At 46.7% G+C, this 22,281-nt stretch overlaps 1 protein-coding gene across 1 annotated transcript in view; it reads right to left on the bottom strand.

Moving 5' to 3' along the window:
* Positions 1–717: 717 nt before the first annotated feature.
* MRPS6 (mitochondrial ribosomal protein S6) overlaps positions 718–22,281 on the bottom strand; it is a 44,741-nt gene continuing 23,177 nt past the window's right edge. Inside the window, exons 2-3 of the mRNA XM_054293819.1 lie at positions 14,169–14,308; positions 718–1,351 (exon numbers count right to left, since the gene is read on the bottom strand). Coding sequence (XP_054149794.1) covers positions 1,168–1,351; positions 14,169–14,308 — 324 coding nt within the window. The 3' untranslated portion in view covers positions 718–1,167. The remainder of the gene's footprint in view (positions 1,352–14,168; positions 14,309–22,281) is intronic.

Genomic DNA, 22,281 nt, shown 5'->3' with positions numbered 1-22,281 from the left:
TTCAGCTTCAGGCAGTGTGGAGTGTATTCCCTCTGTTCTTACAATGATTTTTCCAGAAAAAAAAAAATAAAAGAAAGAAAAAAACTCAAATAGGAAAAAAAAAAAAAGAGAATTAAAAGAAAAAAGAAATAAAATTTAAATTAAAAAAAAAAAAACTATGAAAATACCTCCAAACAAAACCCACAAATCCAGACATTCATAACTCTTAAAGGAAGATGTAGGGAAAAAGAAAATGTTATTCTTTTTCTGATGCATTTTTAAAAAAATTAAGATATTTATAAGAACTGGTTTATTTTCCTTTCCAAAATTCCACATCTAAGGGAAAAAGAAGAGCACAAAAGCCCCCTAGAAATGATCCAACCACTGGATTTACATCAGAGAGCAGGAGGTCTTTATACATATAACAATAATAACACAGATTTTCCTCCTGTTTTCAACAAAAGAAAGGCAGAAAAGACACATGAACACTTTATTCTGATGTTTTTTCCCAGTCTGAAATGTCCACTTGATGGCAAAATGAAGCATCTTTGATTCTCCTGCTCCTACAAAAGCCTGGGGAGTCTCTAATTCCCACCTGGAATTTTCTGGCCTTACCTAAAAAGGAATTTTTCCCTGTGCTTTGAACATTGTTTACCTTGAGGACCATGAGGTGGCTTTTGGCAGTGAAAGTTTTGGGATTTTTTTATATTTATTTTAAAAAAAAAAAAAAAAGTCAGGTTTTACTTTTAACCACACTTTTATTGCCTTTTATTTCTTCCCAAACAAACCCCCACCAAATCACATCCTAGATTTCTATATTTCCACTGCAGACTTCTTAATCTCTCATGTAAATCTCCATATTCTGGAGTAATCTCTGGAAAAAATGCTATTTATAGCATCCTGCTGCTGCAGAAATCTCCATTATCAATGTAACGCTCCGAGAGAAAAGCAAATCAATTTGCAGAGTTGTCAAACAGCAAGATAAGCACCCAGATTAAAACTATTCCAATTATTCTAAACAAAAAGAAACCTCAGTTGTTACAGCACTGAAGATCCTGTGACAGACCACACACATCCCATGGCCAAAAATGATTGTTTTTTGTTTTTTTGTGATGGAGTTATATCACAAATCTTTTCCACAGCAGCAATAAAAAATGGGTTAAAAAAGGTTTCAGACGCCTGGGATTTTCAGTTTTTCTTGGCAGAGAGGAGTTTGTGCTCAGGGCTGACTGGGAGGATGCCACTGCACTCCTCTGCCTTGGCCAGGGGGTGTTTGATGAAAGCTCTTCTGATGACATCGATGTCCCGTCCCAGGTGATCCATCATGGGTGACACCAGGGAAGGGGGAGCCTCCAGGTCTATCAGGAAATACCTGCAAGGAGAAGCACAGCAAATCAATCAGCCAAAATGCTGGGATGGGACAAAATTAACCAAAATACTGGGCTGGGATAAACCCACCAAAATACTGGGATGGGACAAACCCCACCAAAATTCCTGGGCTGGACAAAATCTACCAAATGACCTGGGCTGGGACAAAATGAACCAGAATACCTGGGCCAAATCCACCAAAATGCCTGGGCTGGGACAAAATCAGCCAAAATACCTGGGCTGGGATAAACCCCACCAAAATCCCTGTGCCAAATCCACTAAAATACCTGGGCTGGGACAAAATTAACCAAAATACCTGGGCTGGAATAAAATTAACCAAAATACCTGGGCTGGGACAAAATTAACCAAAATGCCTGGGCTGGGAAAAATTAACCAAAATTCCTGGGCTGGAACAAAATCAGCCAAAATACCTGGGCCAAATCCACCAAAATATTGTGCTGGAATAAAATTAACCAAAATACCTGGGCCAAATCCACCAAAACACCTGAGCTAGAACCAAATCAACCAAAATACCTGGGCTGGGACAAAATCCACCAAAATACCTGTGTCAAATCCACCAAAATACCTGGGCTGGGACAAAATCAGCCAAAATACCTGGGCCAAATCCAACAAAATACTGTGCTGGAATAAAATTAGCCAAAATACCTGGGCCAAATCCACCAAAATACCTGGGCTGGACAAAATTAACCAAAATACCTGGACTGGAACCAAATTAACCAAAATACCTGAGCTGGGGCAAAATCCAGCAAAATACCTGGGCTGCAATTCAAGGAATTCTTCTGGGGGGTTTCTTAAATGAGAATTCCTAATTTTTTCCTGCTCCTGTGGAGTTTTTTGGTGGTTTGTTTTTGTTTTTGCTTTGTTTTGTTTTGTTTTTTGTTGTTTTGTTTTGTTTTGTTTTTTTTAATGAGGATTCCTAAGTTTTTCTGCTCCTGTGGGTTTTTTTAAATGGGAATTCCCAAGTTTTTTCTGTTCCTGTGGAGTTTTTTTTAATGGGATTTCCCAAGTTTTTTCTCACATTTTGGTACCTGGGGTGTTTGAAATAAAAGCTCAGGGCTAGCTTGATTTCAATGATGAGAAGTTCAGTTGAACTCTGGTGGAATCATGGAATATCCTGAGCTGGAAGATGTCCCAGAGGATCATCCAGACCCCCCAAATTCCCAGTTTTTCCCTGGGAATGTCATCCCAACACTCCTGGAGCTCTGCCCAGCCCTGCTGACCCAAGGAGATTTATGGGGATTTTTGAAGGAGTTTTGAATAAGTTAGAGATGGAACATGGATGGGTTTTGAGGTCCCTTCCAACCCAAACCATTCCATGGATGGGTTTTGAGGTCCATTCCAACCCAAACCATTCCATGGATGGGTTTTGAGGTCCCTTCCAACCCAAACCATTCCATGGATGGGTTTTGAGGTCCATTCCAACCCAAACCATTCCATGGATGGGTTTTGAGGTCCATTCCAACCCAAACCATTCCATGGATGGGTTTTGAGGTCCCTTCCAACCCAAACCATTCCATGGATGGGTTTTGAGGTCCATTCCAACCCAAACCATTCCATGGATGGGTTTTGAGGTCCATTCCAACCCAAACCATTCCATGGATGGGTTTTGAGGTCCATTCCAGCCCAAACCATTCCAGAATCCCCCAATTCTCCCAGCCCACCTCCCCATGGAGCATCTCACAACCCAAAAGTGACATCTCTAAATGAATACACCTTGTCCAAGCAGGACCAGACGCCCCAATTTCATCCCAAAACTGCCCCTGACACAGAGGACTTTGCTCTGCAGGAATTTTGGGTTTTTCCTAAGTCAGCTCCAGCAGGAGCATCCCATGTTCCCAAAGGTGATCCTGGAGGGGAAGTGCCCAGGACCAGAATGAAATTGGGAATCTGAAGGAGGTGGGGCTGTGAACAAGCCCTGCTCGTGCCCTTCAGGCTGCACTGGGGTCAGATTTTTGCATCACATCCCAAATATTGCACGCCAAGAGCCCCATGGGGCCAGGAGTGGCTCAGGATTGCAGAATCCACCCCTGGAAAACATGGGAAGAACACTTTCCCTCAGCCACCACCCTGATCTCACCGAGCAGCCACGTCACAGCCCCAGCTCATCCCCAAACCCTGCCCAGAAAGTCCAGAATTCTCCATGGGAGGGGTAGGATGGCAAAAACCCACTGAAACCCCAAATCCTGAAGTGGGAGAGGAGCCCAGCACTGGCTGGGTGTCCCTGGAGCCAGGGCAGCAGTGCCAGCCCATCCAGCCCAGCATTCCAGGTGCCTGAGCTGCAGGAATTGCCCCAGGGATTGGCCCAGGGGTTTGGGGGAATTCTGCTGGGCTCCCTCCTCCTCCTCCTCCTCCTCCTCCTCCTCACAAACCCCCACAGCAACAACATTTGGCTTTTGGGAGCTCAGCTGCCCACTGCTCTGTGGGCTCCGGAGGGCAGAGATGGAGTTCAGGGACAGGAACCATTTCCCAGCCTGGCCAATTGTGTGGACGTGCAGCCCCAGCAGGATCCGAGGATGCACCCCCTGAAATCTGGGAATGTGGGATTGATCCTCTGGTAAAACCATTGGTGAATTCAGCAGATGCCACCTGAGCTCTGCAGCTTTCCAAATTCCTCTCACCTCCAGAATTCCAGCTGGGGATTCCTGCCCCTCTCCCTGATCCCACTGCCATCCCCGCCCTGCATCCTGAATTCACTCCATTCTGCCCAGCTCTCATCTGCTGCTTTTCATTGTGCTCCTAAAACGGCGAGAGGGCTGGGTTTTGTGGTTTTTTGGTTTGTTTTGTTGGTTTTTTTTAATTTTTTTTTCCCTTTCCAAAGGCTGCTTTGCAACTTTGTGCTTTCTCTGCCATTAGCAAAGGGTGGAAATTTCCACTGACGCACTGTTGATAAGCCAAGGAGAGCAGGGGGGGAAGGGAGGATGAGCTGTTCCAGCAGATCTTTCTGACTCCTCTCAGGAAAAGGTATTTTATCAGAATTGCAGGCGCTGGGAAAAACGTGGGGTTTCAAAAACAACCACCTCCCTCCAACGTGAGCAAGATTGCCTCCCTGTGCCACGACAAAACAAAGGGAGAGAGAGAGAAGGGAGAGAGAAGCAGCGCAAAAAGAAAAAAAAATTTAAAAAAAATTGGATTTCTTCAGGAAAGAAAGAAGGGCTGGAAAAACAATGAGCAGCACAATGGACAATGACATCCCTGAGGAGATCTGAGCCCCTTCCCCTCAAAGCTGCACACTGAAATCAGCTCCCAGGAGGCCAGGGGGGGTTCAAAGCCTCAAACCTTCGTTGCAGGCAGTGATCTGTGACCCCACACTCTGCTGTTTGTGCAGTAAACAACCCCAAATCCCAGCGAGACAAAGCCAGGGAAAAATACAGGAATGCAGCAGGGAAAGCACCTCGTTCTTGCAAGGAGAAATGCAAAAAGCATTTGTGCTCTCCAGGAGTCACCAGGGGAGAAATGCAGGAAAATTCCACTGATTCACCATGAGCCCACAGTTATTTTTGTCCTCCTGCTTGACTGCAAACACAAGGATGATTTAAATGCAGGGGAGCAGACTGGAACACATTAAAACAATGCATTAACTTCAAAAAAAAATTAAAATGTAAGATGGTCTCGAATAAAGGAGGATGTGCCTTTGCATATGAGGGAAATAAAAAAAAAAAGAGGACCAAAAAAAGAGCCGGGTTTCATTTCTCAAATTTACCAAATTCAAGCCAGAAATTGTTTGAACCTTGAGTCCTAAGGATGCTCAAATCTGTTGCTTTCAGGTGGCCAGGGTAGGACTTCAAGGATCCTGGATGAAAATTCCCTTTGAAATCCTCCTGGAATACAACTCTGGGCCAAGGGGAGCAGTGAAGATGTGGTGGCCTTGGAAGAGGCTGTGGGGTCCCAAGGTTTTGGCCCCAAAACGTCTCCCTTGTGAGATGGTGGAAGATCCAAAGGAAAGAAAATGTTCTGAGGAAGAGCAGAGGTGAAAGGAGCAGAAAACACCTGGAGGAAACCACAGCAGGAGCAGGAGGAGCTCCACGTTGTCCTCATTAAGGTAATTCCACAAAAATAATTTTTTTTTTTAATTTTTGCTACCTGAATGTTCATTTTTAGGGCCATGGAAATGGGGGAATTTGCTTTGTCCCTTCTCAGCGGGGCAAGCTCATGGATTGTCAGAAGGACCAGGACAAGTGTTGCCTTTAGCTTTTACAAATATGGCAGTGGAAATTCCTTGAAAATCTGGGAAGGACCAGATCCAACCCAAAAGTTGGACTTTAATGACCAAAACTGAGCCACAGCAACGATGGGAATGATCCAGAGGAAGCTTGGTGGGAGATACGCCCACAGCCCCAGGAAAGGCACTTCCCAAATTCCATCCACAGGCACCTGGTGCTCAGCTGATTGACTCATGGAAAGATGTTTCATTAATTCAAAGATCATTAAGAACAAAAGAAATTAAAATGAAAGTCAGCCCCCTCAGATGGTGGCTGGTTGCCACCCCACCAAGCCCAGTGGCCACCACACTCAATGAAGAGCTTTCACAAGGGTGCCACAGGATTTGGGGCATTCTGGTGCCCTCACATCACCAGCTCTGCTCAGGGCCTCTAAAAAGCACCAAAACTCCAAAGGGCACTTCCACAGCTCAGGTGGAAAGGAGAAAACATCCCAAACATTTCGGGGCTTTGATCCCATATTTACATGGGCAAAAGTAATGGTTCAACTCATCAATGAAGAAAGCCCCATCTAGTGGAAGAAGACAATCAGCTGAGCAGAAAATACTCCAAATGTGCCTAAATCCACAAATATTCCAGCTGCCTTTGTTCTCATCCAAGGGCACTGCACAGCCAGGACACTTTTTTTGCCCAAACAGCTCAAGATGTTCTAAAATCCAAACAGCAACAAGAAGTTGGGTTGGGCATTAAGTTTAAATTTATTTTTAGGGGGGTTAAGTAAGGAAAAAAATTTCCTTTTTAAGATTAATTAAGCTCCTTTTATGTGTTTTTGTTTTGCCTTCTTTGGTCTTCAAGAGCCATGAAAGGCATCAAGAGGCTCGACTTGAGCGAGGCCAAACACGTTTGGAGAATAAAGAAAAAACATGAACTGTGCATAATTTGGGTTCAACAAAGGGTGGGGAGAGGGCTGTTCAAACCTGTGAACGCTCCAGAGAACATTTCTGACAGGTAACCATTATTTACCATTATTTCACTCTCACAAATCAAGGCAATCACATTGTGCCCAGGCGGTGGGGATGATCAGAGGGCACTTCAACCTCTCCATCCACGTGGAAAATTTCATCCTGCCACAAGCAGGAGGTTTAAAAGGGAATTGTGCAACTTCCAAAGCTCAGCTGCTCTGTGGGGAGAGGCAAAGCCTGAACATGTAAGAAAATTTATATGGAAATGTTTCCACAGGAGTCAAAAAAAATTCCTGATGAACTCCCCAAAATGCAATTCCTGGGTAAGGATTCCTGATCAACTCCCAAAATGTAATTCCTGCATGATAATTCCTGATGAACTCCACAAATGCAATTCCTGGGTAGTAATTCTTGATAAACTCTCCCAAAATATAACTCCTGGGTGATAATTCCTGATAAACTCCCCAAATGCAATTTTTGGATGATAATTCCTGATGAACACCCCAAACTGGATGAGAATTCCTGATCAACTGCCTAAAATGCAATTTTTGGATGATAATTCCTGATCAATTCTCCAGATGCAATTCCTGGTGATAATTCCTGATGAACACCGCCAAATTAGGTGATAATTCCTGATAAACTCCCCAAATGCAATTCCTGGATGAGAATTCCCGATCAGCTCCACAAAATGCAATTTTTGGATGATAATTCCCGATCAACTCCCAAAATGCAATTCCTGATAAACTCCCCAGAATGCAATTCCTGGCTGAGAATTCCTGATCAACTCTCCAAATGCAATTCCTAGATGATAATTCCTGATGAACTCCACAAAATGCAATTCCTGCATGAGAATTCCTGATGAACTCACCAAAATGTAATTCCTGGGTGAGAATTCCTGATCAACTCCTTAAAATGCAAATTTTGGATGATAATTACTGATGAACTCCCCAAACTGCAATTTTTGGATGATAATTACTGATCAATTCCCCAAAATGTAATTCCTGGATAAGAATTACTGATCAACTCCCCTAAATGCAATTCCTGGGTGAGAATTCCTGATGAACTCAGAAATTTCTGGATGAGAATTCCTGATGAGCTCCCCAAATGTAATTCCTGGATGATAATTCTTGATCAGCTCCCCAAACTGGATGATAATTCTTGATAAACTCCCCAAATACAATTCGTGATAGACTCCCCAAAATGGAATTCCTGAATGATAATTCCTGATCAACTCCACAAAATGCAATTTTTGGATGATAATTCCTGATCAGTTCTCCAAATGCAATTTCTGGCCAATCATTCAGGATGAACACCCCAAATTGGATGATAATTCCTGATGAACTCCCCAAATGTAATTCCTGCATGATAATTCCTAATAAACTCCCCAAAACGTAATTCCAGGATGATAATTCCTGATCAGTTCCCCAAACTGGATGATAATTCCTGATTAACTCCCCAAAATGCAATTCCTGGATGGTAATTCCTGATGACCTCCCCAAAATGCAATTTTTGGATAATAACTCCTGATGAACTCCACAAAATGCATTTTTTGGATGATAATTCCTGATAAACTCCCCAAATGCAATTCCTGATAAACTCCCCAAAATGCAACTCCTGGATGATAATTCCTAATAAACCCCCCCAAATGCAGTTCCTGGGTGATAATTCCCAATAAACTCCCCAAAATGTAATTCCTGCATGATAATTCCTGATCAACTCCCCAAAATGCAATTTTTGGATGATAATTCCTGCTAAACTCCCAAAATGCAACTCCTGGGTGACAATTCCCAATAAACCCCCCCAAATGCAGTTCCTGGGTGACAATTCCCAATAAACTCCCCAAAATGCAATTCCTGGGTGACAATTCCTGCTCAATTCCCAAAATGCAGCTCAGCAAGAACAAAAGCAAGCCCTGGGTTTGCTATTTCAGAGAGCACGGGGGCTGAGGAGACAACAGTGAGTGAAGAGCAAAACAAAAAGATGAAGAGGCAAAGCAAACAAATAACAAAAGAAAATTGCCATATTTTCAAACTCGAATTTGAAAGCAAGGAAAAAAAGAAACAACAAAGCAATGAAAAACTGGCAAACAGAACATGGGAATTGTTATGAATAATCAGAGTTTTGCTGGAGAAGTCGTAAGTCACGGAATGGTTGGGTTGGAAGGGAATTGAAACCCACCCAGTGCCTCCCATGCCATGGCAGGGACACCTTGCACTGTGCCAGGCTGCTCCAACCTGGCCTTGGGCACTGCCACAGAAATAAATGTGCAACTCAATAGAATAAAGTGAATGAAATGATGAAAATGTGGTGAGGTGAAAACATTCCTGTGTCCCAGGCAGACTGAACAGAGGGAACCCCACACATCCCAAAACCAAGGAGAAGGGAAGGCCCTGGTGCTCCATCAGTCCCCAGACCCTGAGCAGGCTGAGCTGCATCACTTTGCTCCAGAGCTAAGAATGGAAACACTGAAGTGGGGCTAAAAACCACCAAAAACTCTGAAATTCCACCTGCCAGTATTCCAAATTCCACCTCAATCCCCCATCCCAGCTCCTGCAGCTTCACAGATCCCACACCTGCAGATCCTTGGAGCCCCCACCTGCCCAGAGGAATGTGTGCATCTATTTTGGTTTTTCCCTGATTGTTCTGGAGCTGCCTTTGGATCCTGTCCAAAGTCAAACCCCCCCAGCCCAAGGGTGACCCCAAAAACCCCCTGAGCCCTGGAGAAGCACCAGGGTGGGGTTGGGGCAGGGCCAGAGCAAACACAGAACCACAAAGTGTCACCCCCAGTGCGCTACTATCACTTTACAACCTGTTGGAATCTGCTCTGCTGTGCTCAGAGGGATTCAGAGCTCCTGGAGCATCTCAAACAGCAAACAGAGCCTGCCTTCAACATTCCTTCCATTCAAAAGCTGCCACACACCTCACTTAAATCAGTTGGGTTTTGTTTGTGCCAGCCAGAAACACCTCTGGGACAAATAAAACCACCAAGCACCTTAAAAGCAATTAAAATGCAGGTCGTTAATAACAAGGAGTGATGAGTAAAAGAAATGTTTGGCACCAATCTGTGGCCCAGCAGGAGAGAAAGGTTGGGAATCTTTATCGAAATACATTCTTGCCCTGGTTTTTCACATTCTGGGCAAGCCAGGCTCAAAGTCTCACCTAAATTTCCATACCTGGAACCTGGTCCTTGGCACATTTTATCCAGCCACGAGCTGAATTGTTACAATATCAAACCATCCTCTGAAATACTTCAAAACCAAAATATTCGTGTTCCACCATGAATAAAATGAATGTGAATGAGTGGCTAATTCAGTTTAAAGATCAGTAAATCAGGGACTGAAAAGTTTGATTCTTTAATGAATCCACACAATTCCCAAAACTCATTTCATAATTTCAAAATGACCAAATTTTCATAATGAGCTACAGGCAAGACCTGTCAATATTAGGTGTTCCAAAAAAATAAATAAAACAAAAGGAGGAGGATGCCCAAAGAGACGCATTTCAGAGACAAACCTAAATTTTAACACCTCATCCTCAATGAGCAGGATCTCCTGAGAGGGAATAACCCCATTGTTTGTAGGATGATCCCACTGTTTGTAGGATCTGAGGGCTTCAGGAGAGTCACTGCTCCTGCCAGTGACAGCTCAGGGCCACAATCCCCCTGGGCAGGCCTGGAGAAATCTGCTTTACACAGCAATTGCCAGAAAATTCCTTTTCTCTGGGAAGTCTCCTGGATATTGTTCCGTTTGTAACAAGCCTGTATTCACTTTATATCCCCAAAATCCCAGATGGTGCTGGAGCACTCCAGAGTTCAGGGAAAAAACCCCTTTTTTTAAGGACAAACCATCCCTCCTGCTGATTTATCAATTTGTATTTTCTACTTTAACTCTTTCCCTATCTCTAAAATCCCCACCAAAACCTGCACAAGCTTTGCAGGGAAAAAATCAGGGAATGCTTTGGGTTGGAGGGAATTAAAGATCATTGCATGGGCAGGGAAGCTTCCAGCTGAGCCCAAGCCCCATTCCATTCATTTTTATATCATTATATTAAATTCATTTGCATATAATTAACCAGCCAGGAGGTCCAAGGAAATAATGGATTGAGTGTCCATCCCAAATCTCCAACATGCTATAGGAAAATAAATCTCCAACTAACTACATGCTAGAGAAAAATAAATCAGTTAAATAAATCAGTTAAAATAAATCAGTTAAATAAATCAGTTAAAATAAATCAGTTAAATAAGAGTCAGGAAAATTAAAAAAAAAACAAAACTTAAAAATATTAAAAACCTAAAACAAGCAAAAAATTAAAAGCTTTGGAAGATTCAAGATGCTCCCCTAGACACTCATGAGAATTCTCACAGAAGCCTCTTAAAATAATCCAGAATAAACCAAGACTAAGGCAAATTGGAATATTCTGGATTATCCAATGTCCCACTCCACACCAAGCTGCTCCAGAAGGGACACAGGAGAATTAGAAACTGGCTGGGGAGGAGAAAAAATTCCAGGATTTTATGGAAAGTCCAGGAGCTTAGCGAGGTGTCTGGAAAAGTTGTTTATTTTCTTTTTAATTTTGTCCTATTGAAAAGTATATATATATATATATATTTTTTTTTTTTTTTTTACAGCTGCTGTAAAGTAGAATTGGCTGATTTTATAAGGTGGCTCCACAACTGATTTATCACTTCCTATTGATGGATAATGTTTGATTTCCTGAATGTTTTCTTTTCCAGTATAAAATACTGGATGGTCCAGCAGGAACCCACCCTGCCTGTCCCTGGGGCTGCAAAATCCCACAGGAAAATCTCCAGGAATTCCACAGGAACATCCCCAATCCTCAGCAATTCCCAGGCTGCCAGGGCCAGCTCTGGGTGGGAGATCCCAAAGAGAGGCACCCAAACCTTGTCCTGCAGCAAAGCAGAGATCTGGATCCTGCCACAGCCAGGGGGGGCAGGAACAGGGACTGAGAAATATCTGGGGACATCTGACCTGGGAGGAGGAGGAGGAGGAGGAGGAGGAGGAGGAGGAGGAGGAGGAGGAGGAGGAGGAGGCGGCGGAGGCTTTGATCTTACGGTTTCCTGCCTGAAGGTTGCAATGATTGGTTACTAAAGCCTTGTCTAACTCAGCACACAAAACCCACCTGCTCTGGGGGCTCTGCAGGCAGGAGGGGTTTGCTCAAAGCTCTCTGGGAGGATTTGGGAGGGCTGGGGAGGGGAGAGATGGATCTGCTCCATCCCAGAGCCCCCTGAGGCCAGTGGGGATCAGGAGAGGGAGTGGGGTTGGGTGGGGATGGGATTGGGGTTAAATCTGGGGTTGGGATAGGAACTGGGATGGGATTGGGATGGGGTTGGGGTTGGGATTGTGCCCCCACAGGTGATTTCCCACCTGCAGAGCTGCCCCAGCCCTGGGAGGAGCTGGAGCTGCTGCAGAGAGCCCAGAGGAGGCTCCAGGATGGGCAGAGGGATGGAGCAGCTCTGCTGGCAGGAAAGGCTGGCACAGCTGGCATTGCTCACCTGCACAGGAGAAGCTTTGGGCTGAGCTCAGGGTGGCCTTGCAGGGCCTGGAGGAGCCCCAGGAAAGCTGGAGAGAGACAATTGCCAGGGGATGCAGGGACAGCACCCAGGGAATGGCTCCACACTGAGAAATTACAGGTTTAGATCAGATATTAGGAACAATTTCCTTCCTGGCAGGGTGGGCAGGGCTGGGATGGAATTCCATCCCTGCATCCCTGGCAGTGCCCAAGGCCAGGCTGGACACTGGGGACAGTGGCAGGTGTCCCTGCCATGGCAGGGGTGGCACTGGGTGGCTTTGAGGTCCCTCCCATCCCAACCCATCCCTGACCCCACCTCAGGCACTGCCATTGTGCCCGTGCCTGTTTTGCTCTCCTGCTCCATGTGGGGTTTTTTCCAAACCATGCCTTGACCATGGCAGTTTTGCAATGCAGGATGAAATCCTGTTGCAAGCCCATGGGAGATGAGAAATTCCTGTCTCAGGACAGAATTAGTGATGACCTCATCCTGCTGTCAGAGCAGAAGCATTTTATAAACATGAAAGTCTTTTCCAAGGGCAGAACAAGGAGCTGCTGTCCCTCTCCTTGTGCCAGGGGGGAGCTGAGGCACAGGGATGAAATTCCAGTGATTTTGGGAGAGGCTGGATGAGTTTTTGGCTTGGATGGCAGCAGTTCTGCAGGCCAGGTTTTGGGTTCTTCAACAGAAGACAGGAACATCTCCAGAACTTTGGAGAAGAGATGAAGAGAAGCCATTTCTGCAGGGGAGCTGTGCCAGGGCCTCATCACCTCCACAGGGAGGGATCCTCCCCAGAACCCCATCCAACCCTGCCCTCTGGCACTGGGAACCCATTCCTCCTCTCTGTCACTACATGTCCTTGCAGAAAGTCCTCCTTCCTCCTTTTTAAAGTGTTCCTTAAGGTTCTGGAAGGGCTCTGAGGCCTCCCTGAAGTTCCTCTTCCCCAGGCTGATGGAACAGGAGTGTGCTGGAGATCCCCCCTTCCCCTCTGACCATTCCCACTTGGCAGGAGCACCACAAGGTGCTCAGAAGAGGGAATGAAACCAGGAGTGACCCCATGAGAGCTGATCCAAGGAGGACTTTGCAGCTCTGGAGTGCCCTGAGCTTCCCCAAGGAAGAGCAGGGCTGGCCAAGCTCCTGTTGGATGCTGCAGGATCGGGAGCAGCTCGTTAATTGTTAATTGTTAATTGTTATTAGGATTAAGCAGCCCCAGCAGTTGCTTAGCAACATCTCCCAGGCCTTGGAGAAGCAGCAGCCATTTCAGAGGTGGCCTCAAGGAGCAAAACCACCCTGGGCATGGCATGGGAGCTGCAGCACCTCCCTCTGCACTGTGGGGTAATTGCCATTTACTGTGTTTCCATAAAACACAGGATTACCTTAAACACCCTTAACTGAGGGGCTGGGGGTGCTCACCTGGGGAGGAGAAGCTGCAGGGAGAGCTCAGAGCCCCTGGCAGGGCCTGCAGGGGCTCCAGCAGAGCTGCAGAGGGACTGGGGACAAGGCCTGCAGGGACAGCACCCAGGGAATGGCTTCCCACTAAAATGGGAGGAATTTAGGTGAGATATGGGGAAGAAATTCTCCCTTTTGAGGGTGGGCAGGCCCTGGCACAGGGTGCCCAGAGCAGCTGGGGCTGCCCCTGCATCCCTGGCAGTGCCCAAGGCCAGGCTGGACACTGGGGACAGTGGCAGGTGTCCCTGCCATGGCAGGGGTGGGACAGGATGATCCCTAAAATCCCTCCCAGCCCAAACCATTCCATGATTCTGGACTTCATCAAACCCCAAAACTGAATCAGAAACACAACCAAGCCTTACAGGGCACTTTAATGTTAATTATTAACATTGGAGGAAAGGATCCTATCCTGCCAACTAGGAGATTAGGCTGAGCTTTATCAGAAAACACCCTAAAAATAGTCGTTTAAAAAATAATAATATTGTTTATGTTGGGGAAAGTTCTGCAGTGCAAACACCACTGAAAACTACCACAAAACGGACAGCACTCAGAATAAAACACACAGAACACACAGACAACACACCCAGCTCCTCGCTGAGAGCCTTCCCAGGTCCCACCTGCAACCCAAACATCCCCCAAGGGCTGGTCCTGGTGTCCCTGTGCCAGGAGCAGCAGTGACAGGATGAAGGAGGAGGTGTCACCACGTACCCCCCTCTCTTGTGGCGCTCCTTGTGCTTGGTGATTTTGTAGGGCAGGGCCCTCTCCCCCAGGTTCTCCAGGCCCCTCACGATGGCTCCTCTCTCCATCAGAGCCTCCACGGTGCGCTTGAGCACGGCTGCTGTCTCAGGCTGGAAAAGTAGAGAGAGAAAAGTCAGGAATTCCTGGAAATCTGCGTGGTGTGTGTGCTGCACTTGCACAGCTCAGCACTTGGAGAGGAGGGGCTGCAACCCAAGAGGACAAAGTGGAAGCATTGAGGGACAGAATTTTTAGGAGCAGGCTGTGGTGGTGGTTGAGGGTCTCCAGGAGCAGGGAAGAAGCATTTTCTATTATATGTTTGGGGGTCTCCAGGGAAGAGATGAGAATCTTGACTCTGTGTTTCAGAAGGCTGATTTATTATTTTATTATATTATATTATATATAATGATATAATTATATCATTATATCATTATATAATTATATATAATATATATTAATATATTATATACAATATATAAAAATATATACTATATTATATATAGTATTTAATATTATATATAATATAATATATATATTAATAGTTATTATTCCAATAAATATTATATATCATACATTATATATAATATATTATATATACTACATAATAATATATAATATATAATATTAATATATAGAAATATTAACAATAATACATTAATATTACCATCAATATATTAATATTACTATAAATAATATATTAATATAATATAATATAATAACGTATTATATCATTATATAATATATAATAGTGTATATATTGTATAAATGCACGATATTAATATATAGTATATAAATATTAATATATACCATATATATTATATTATATTATATTATATTATATCATATTATATTATATCATATTATATTATATCATATATTATATTATATTATATTGATATACTAAAGCTATACTAAAGAAAAAGCAAAGAAACATGAAAAAAGCTAGCAAAGAAAAGAATGAATAATAAAAATCTTTTGATTAACTAAAGTCTTGACACAGCTAGACCTGTGATTATTCATTAAGTAAAAACAATTCACATACTAAGTAAACAATTCTTTAAATCACATTCTAAAGTAACAAAACATAGAGAAGCCGAAGCTTCCCAGCTTCTCAAGAAAAAAAAATCATAGCAAAAGTATTTTTCAAAAAATATATCAGTGACAGCAGGCAATTCCCCAGGAACATTTCCTGCCATTTCCAAGTCAGGCCCCAGCAAAAAGAAGATGAGTTCATGGATTTGACTCACCTGGAATCACTTGGTCTGAGCCTTGCACAAATCAATATTCCTAGCAAAGGAAAATGATGGATTGGGAACAGATTTGGGGTCCTTTCACTGTTGTTGTTCATTAATATTTCAAGTGATCGGTGTGTGGAAAAATACAAATCCATGGCTTGGATGGAGACAGCAATTAGCACCATTATCTATAAATTATATATGTAATTTACATCCTTATTTACACTGCATGTAACACTTAGGGAACCATGGGACACCCTGGGCTGGAAGGGACCCACAGGGACCCCTGATCCAGCTCCTGGCCCTGCACACACCCCAACAATCCCATTCTGTCCCTGCAGGGGTGTCCAAGGGCTCCTGCAGCTCTGGCAGCCCTTCCACAACCTCACTTCAGGGAGCTGTGGAGAGCAATGACAAACCCTTCTAACCTCCATGCAGATTTCAATGAAATCCACTAAAATATTGTTGGGTAAGCTCCCTGCCCTCCATCCCTCACCCCCCAGTGACACAGAGGTTTTTTGTCTCTTTTCCACATGCCCAGGGATCAGCACATTCCCTGAGTGCTGCAAGGCAACGTGAGGTGCAGTTTCTGAACACAACCAAGCCAAAGATTTGAGCCCCATGTATTTAAAAACAAAACCAGAGAGAAAGAACAAGAAAAGAAAGCCACAGATTTCTACATTCAGGATTGTAAAATCTGCAACCTTCCCCACTTGTGGCCATACTCTGAAAACATCAACTAATTGTTGGGTTGGAAAGCTTGTCACTATAATCCCTCTCATTCTCCCTCTCCCAAAATTGCCATGGTTTACCCTGGCTTGCCTAAAGCCATCACCCAAACTAAAAATAAGCTGAACTCTGCTAACCAAGAGATCCACAGACACAGGTTCCTTGGTTTGCCTCAGAGCCAGCCTTCTTGGGGACAGAGGAAATGGGGCCTGCCTGGCTCCCAGCTCAGGAGCCACAACATTTTTTCTTGAACAGTCGGGCTCTAATTCCAGTCCCTCAGCCCAGCTCTAATTCCAGTCCCCCAGCCCAGCACCAATTCCAGCCCCACAGCCCAGTTCTAATTCCAGTCCCAGAATTAGTGGGACCAGCACTAATTCCAGTCCCAGAGCCCAGCTCTAATTCCAGTCCCCCAGCCCAGCACCAATTCCAGTCCCAGAGCCCTGGGGAAGGAAGAGGAGCCAATGGAGCTGCTGCTGCAGAGGGGATGAGGAAGAGCTCTCAAGAGCAGGACAGCCTGGTTTGGAATTGCTCCGGACACCCCTCCTGCCCCCAGGGCAAAGCAGAGCCACTCCCAACTGCTCTCACCCCCGGGCAGCCTTGGCAGGGACCTGGGGCCACACCAGTGGCTCACAAGTTGTCACCTTGCTCTGGAAAGGTGCAGTCCCAAGCTGCACCAAGGGAAATACAGGGTGGAGAGCAGGGAAAAGGTTTTTCCAGCAAGGTGAGAAAGTTCAGGAATGGCTGCCCGGGGAGGTGGTGGAGTCCCCATCCCTGGGCGTGTTTAACAGAGCCTGGATGTGGCACTGGGTGCCAGGGTTCAATTGGGGTGTTGGGCCTGGGTGGGACTCGATGGTCTTGGAAATCTCTTCCAATTCTGTGAATTCTGTGATTCTGTGAAGAATCCTGGGAGGGTCAGGCTGGAAGGGCCCACAGTGCTCACCTGGAGCCACCTCTGGGTCACTCAGAGCAGAGGGCACAGGGTGGGCCCAGGTGGCTCTGGAATGTGCCAGGAGGAGACCCCAGCCCCTCTCTGGGCTCTGCTCCAGCTCGGGCCCTGCCCAGGGCAGAAGTTGTGCCTCCTGTGAGGGGAATTGCTGGGCTCAGGCCCTGCCCGTGGCTCTGGGGCCATTGCTGGGCCTGGAGCAGAGCCTGGGCCTGCTCTGAGCTCGGCACACAGGGACAGACACAGGGACAGACACGGGGACAGACAGGGACAGACACAGGGACAGACACGGGGACAGACACAGGGACAGACACAGGGACAGGCAGGGCTGAGAGCTCCTGGAAGAAGGAACCAAAGGATTTTTGTCTACAGATCTAATTTCCTCACTCCTCTTCCCCCACATGCTTCAGAGCTGCCCAGAAGAAACCTGTTAACTCCACAGGTCCCACCAAGGCAAACGTAGCCCCAGGTGTCACACCAGCCACAGGTGAGGGGACAGCCTGAGCACTTTGACCTTAGTTGGCCCCACCTCAAAACCTGTGCCCAGTTCTGCTCCTGCAGGAGAGCCCTGGAGGGGCTGGAGCGTGTCCAGGGCAGGGAACGGAGCTGGGAAGGGGCTGGAGAATCCCTGAGGGAGCTGGAAGGGGCTGCAGAATCCCTGAGGAGCTGGAAGGGGCTGCAGAATCCCTGAGGAGCTGGAAGGGGCTGAGGCTGGAGCAAAGGAGGCTCAGGGGCCCTTGTGGCTCTGCACAAGGCCCTGCCAGGAGGGCACAGCCGGGGGGGTCGGGCTCTGCTGCCAGGGAACAGGGACAGGAGCAGAGGGAGCGGCCTCAGGCTGGGCCAGGGCAGGCTCAGCTGGGACAGCAGCAGCAATTTGCCCATGGAAAGGGAGCTCAGGCCTTGGCAGGGGCTGCCCAGGGAGCTTTGCAGTGCCCATCCCTGCAGGTGTCCCAGGAATGTGGGGTTGTGGCCCCTGAGGATTTGGTTTAAAGGTGAGCACACCACTGGTGCTGCTCCATGGTCGGACTGGCTCTTCTTAAAGGTCTTCTCCAACCTCAGCAATTCAGTGATTCTGGCCTCTCTCCTCAAGGCCTGTCAGCTCAGCACAATCCCACCCAAGAGCAGGAGCTGTTCCATGCACACCTGGGGGTGCCCCCTCCCTCCCCGCCAGGATTAAAGCCACAAATGCCCCAAAAGAACCAAAGCAGCACCAAGCTTCTCTCCTGAGGGGACATTGTGCATAAGAGGGAACAAAAATGCTCCTATGGGTTCTGTCAGTCCCACAGGACTCACCTGGCAAGCAGGAAAGATATAAATGAAAGGGAACTGGGGAAAAAAATGGGAATTCTCTGGTGGTAAAGTGGCTTCAGGCATGACCATCAGCCATGAAGCTCAGAGAGCAGCCTGGAGACAAACCAAACGTGGAAATGAAGCCTTTGGAATGCTGATGCCTCCTAAAAAATGAGGAGCCACCTGCCTGGAAGCAGAGCTGTGTGAAAGGACTCAGCTCCACTGCTCCTTTTTCCATCTCATTTCCCCCAGAAAAGTCCAAGGGATAGAAAATCCAGCACTGGCTACAAAAAAAACTTTGTCAACCACCAAAACCTCCTCCAAGGAGAGTCTTTGGAGGGAGAAATGGAAGCAAACACCAAATCCTCAGTAGCTTTAGGGCTAGGACAGTTCTCAAGTTCTTCTGGCCAACAGGAAGCATTTAAAGTCAGTGGGCACATCCCAAATTATAAACAAGAATAACTCCATCCTAATTACTTGATTATCCCTTCAATGTAGTAACAGCAGGACAAAATTATGTCTTTTTTTGGTTGCTCAGCAGTTATAAAAGGTTGGTCTGGGATTATTTACTGAGGTGGAAATCAAAGAAGGCAAAATTCATGTTTAGAAGGAAGCTGCAATTCCAAGCAGCAAAACTAAGCGGAAAAACCATTTATTTGGTGTCATTTACTACTTAATAAAACATTAGAAATTATTAGTGAAAATTATTAAATACTCTCCAAATACTGTAAAAGCATCAACAACGCAGAGCAGCAGCCCCAGGTTGGGAACAACCACTCAGGGCAGTCAGGAAAGGTCAAAATCCAGATAAATGCAGCATTCCAAGGAAACAGCAAATGTGGGAGCTGGGCTGAACCCCTGGGGAAAATGGGCTGGGCTGGAGCTGGAAATGGAGCAGTGGGAATGGGGAAAACCTCCAAACCTGCCTGGAAGTTCAGGGGTGGGAAGGGATCCCAGATTGGATTGGGATGGAGGGACCCCAAATCCCACCCAGGGCCACCCCTGCCATGGCAGGGACACCTCCCACTGTCCCCAGTGCCCAGCCTGGCCTCGGGCACTGCCAGGGATGCAGGGGCAGCCCCAGCTGCTCTGGGCACCCTGTGCCAGGGCCTGCCCACCCTGCCAGGGAACAATTCCTCATGGCCAAGATCCCACCCAGCCCTGCCCTCTTGTCGGGATCTCTGCTGCTCACAGTGACCCCGAGATGCGTTAGAAATTCTCTTTTCCCAGCCCGGCACTTGAAGAAAGAGTCAGGGCTCTCCATTTCTCAGTCTCAAGGTTGGTTATTGTTCCTCATCTATAAAATATTTTCTCCTGTCCAGCTGAGGTTCGCTCAGCAGGCCAGTCCAGGCACTCTGCCTGCCCCCAGGACGGTGTTATGTCTTTATACTAAAAACTACGTGTACAATATTTACAATTCCTTTCCAATCCCTATCACCTGTGTTAGACAGTGAGCTTCTACTCTAAACCAATCCAAAAGTGCCACCATCACAGCAGAAGATGGAGGCCAAGAAGAAGAAGAAAGGCTGGACATGCCCAGATCCCTCCATCTTGCCCCCTAAATCCCCATTCTAAAAACCCCAAAATCTACTTTTTCACCTTGTGACAAATTCACTATCATTCTACTTAATTTGTCATGGCTTGCAGATCTTCATCTAAAGTTGGTAACTTGCTCCACAGGTCACAATCAAAACCACGCGGGCATTTCTGGGCTCTGTGCCAGGGTCTCTGAGCCCCCTGGTAGGGGTCTGGGCTGCTCAGGACAGACAGAGGGGTGTCCTGGGTCCTGACATCCTCTGGCACTGGCAGCCATTCCCTGGGTGCTGTCCCTGCAGGCCTTGTCCCCAGTCCCTCTGCAGCTCTGCTGGAGCCCCTGCAGGCCCTGCCAGGGGCTCTGAGCTCTCCCTGCAGCTTCTCCTCCCCAGGTGAGCACCCCCAGCTCTCCCAGCCTGGCTCCAGCCCCTCTGGACTCATCCCAACATTCCCACACCTTTCGTGGAGCCCCTGGATGATTTTAGGGCCAGCAGGATGCAGGGACAGAGGTTCCTGTATCTACAACAGAACCATTTCCCCGAGACAGAAAAAGGACAAATGGGAAAGCCCAGGTGCTCCTGACCAGGCCAACCTTGCCGTGTTCCCAGCCCACACTGAGTGACCACAGGAGCAGGAGAGACCATTCCAGAAATGGCACACAGAAAGTTACAGCAGGCACATCACCAAAAATAACTTGGGGGAAGTGATCAAAATTACTTCTGAATTAAAATGAGCACCCCATCCTCAAACCAGATTTTAATCAGCATTGGGTGGTGGGTAAGGCAAAGAACCAGATATGAACACGAAGCCCACGGGCCTGGATGCAGAGGAAGCAGCAACTTTTAAACTCAAAGTGACGCCTGAACTCTTCTGTTCCCAAATCCACCTTTCTTCTTCAAAGAATTGAAATTATATGATGGATTTGTTTAAATTTTTAACAAATCTTTTAAAATCAAAGGAGATTATAGAAGAAATTAAACTAAAATCTAAGGAATACAAGTATTCTATAAATACCAACCCATAGTTAAATTAAAACATCAATCCCAACACTGAATTTAATTCATTTTAGAGAGCTGAAAGCCTTGAGAATTTCTAAGATGAAGCCTAAAATGTGCCTTTAAAATCTGAAATAAACAGCAAGCAAATCCTCCATGATTTAGGGTCATTTCAATGGTTTACTACTGGAAACAGTTAAAGTAACAATTGGCCACAATGTCACAGAAGGGTTAGAAGGGATTTAGGGATCATCCAGTGCCATGGCAGGGACACCTTCCACTGTCCCTGGCTGCTCCAAGCCCTGTCCAACCTGGCCTTGGGCACTGCCAGGGATGGAGAGTCCTCAACTTTCCAGGCAGAATCAATTCAGAATCAGTTAAACCTCAGAATTAATTAAGCACCTTCCCTGAAACTCCAGAAAATTCAATTCTTCTTCCAACCTCAACACATTCTAATAAGGGCTTCAAGGTAACACTGCAAAATTGTCCTTATCAGGAAGTTGCTGAGAAAAAGCTCCCCAGGAGCTCCAAGTTGTGTTTCTGCCATGACTTTCTGATGTGAATACATTTCATCAATTTACTTTGTATGTTCATTAGGCTTAATTAAGAGTGGAAAGGAAAAATAACGAAATGCAAAGGAAAAAAGACATGGAGGGAATATGCCCCCTTCTTCCTCATTGCTCCCCAGTTTTACAGACTGGGCACAGCACAGGGGCTGGGATGTCCCCATGGTCAGCTGGGGTCCCTGTCCCAGCTCTGGAAGGAGATGAAGTGGAAAATCAGCCAATTTCCCAGAATTAGAGAATCCCCAAATCCCTGGGTTTGGAAAAGATTTCCAAGCCCATGCAGTGCCAGCTGTGCCCCATGGGCACCTTGTCCCCAGCCCAGAGCACTCAGTGCCACCTCCAGGGCACACCTGCAGGGATGGGCACTGCAAAGCTCCCTGGGCAGCCCCTGCCAAGGCCTGAGCTCCCTTTCCATGGGCAAATTGCTGCTGCTGTCCCAGCTGAGCCTGCCCTGGCCCAGCCTGAGGCCGCTCCCTCTGCTCCTGTCCCTGTTCCCTGGCAGCAGAGCCCGACCCCCCCGGCTGTGCCCTCCTGGCAGGGCCTTGTGCAGAGCCACAAGGGCCCCTGAGCCTCCTTTGCTCCAGCCTCAGCCCCTTCCAGCTCCTCAGGGATTCTGCAGCCCCTTCCCAGCTCCTCAGGGATTCTGCAGCCCCTTCCAGCTCCTCAGGGATTCTGCAGCCCCTTCCAGCTCCTCAGGGATTCTGCAGCCCCTTCCCAGCTCCTCAGGGATTCTGCAGCCCCTTCCAGCTCCTCAGGGATTCTGCAGCCCCTTCCAGCTCCTCAGGGATCCTGCAG

This window comes from Melozone crissalis, unplaced genomic scaffold (assembly GCF_028551555.1).
Source record: "Melozone crissalis strain CALT ecotype California unplaced genomic scaffold, PUWL_Pcris_2 ptg000187l_1, whole genome shotgun sequence".
NCBI lineage: Eukaryota > Metazoa > Chordata > Aves > Passeriformes > Passerellidae > Melozone > Melozone crissalis.
Note: the sequence above shows the minus strand (reverse complement) of the source record. Positions and strands in the feature narration are given on the sequence as shown.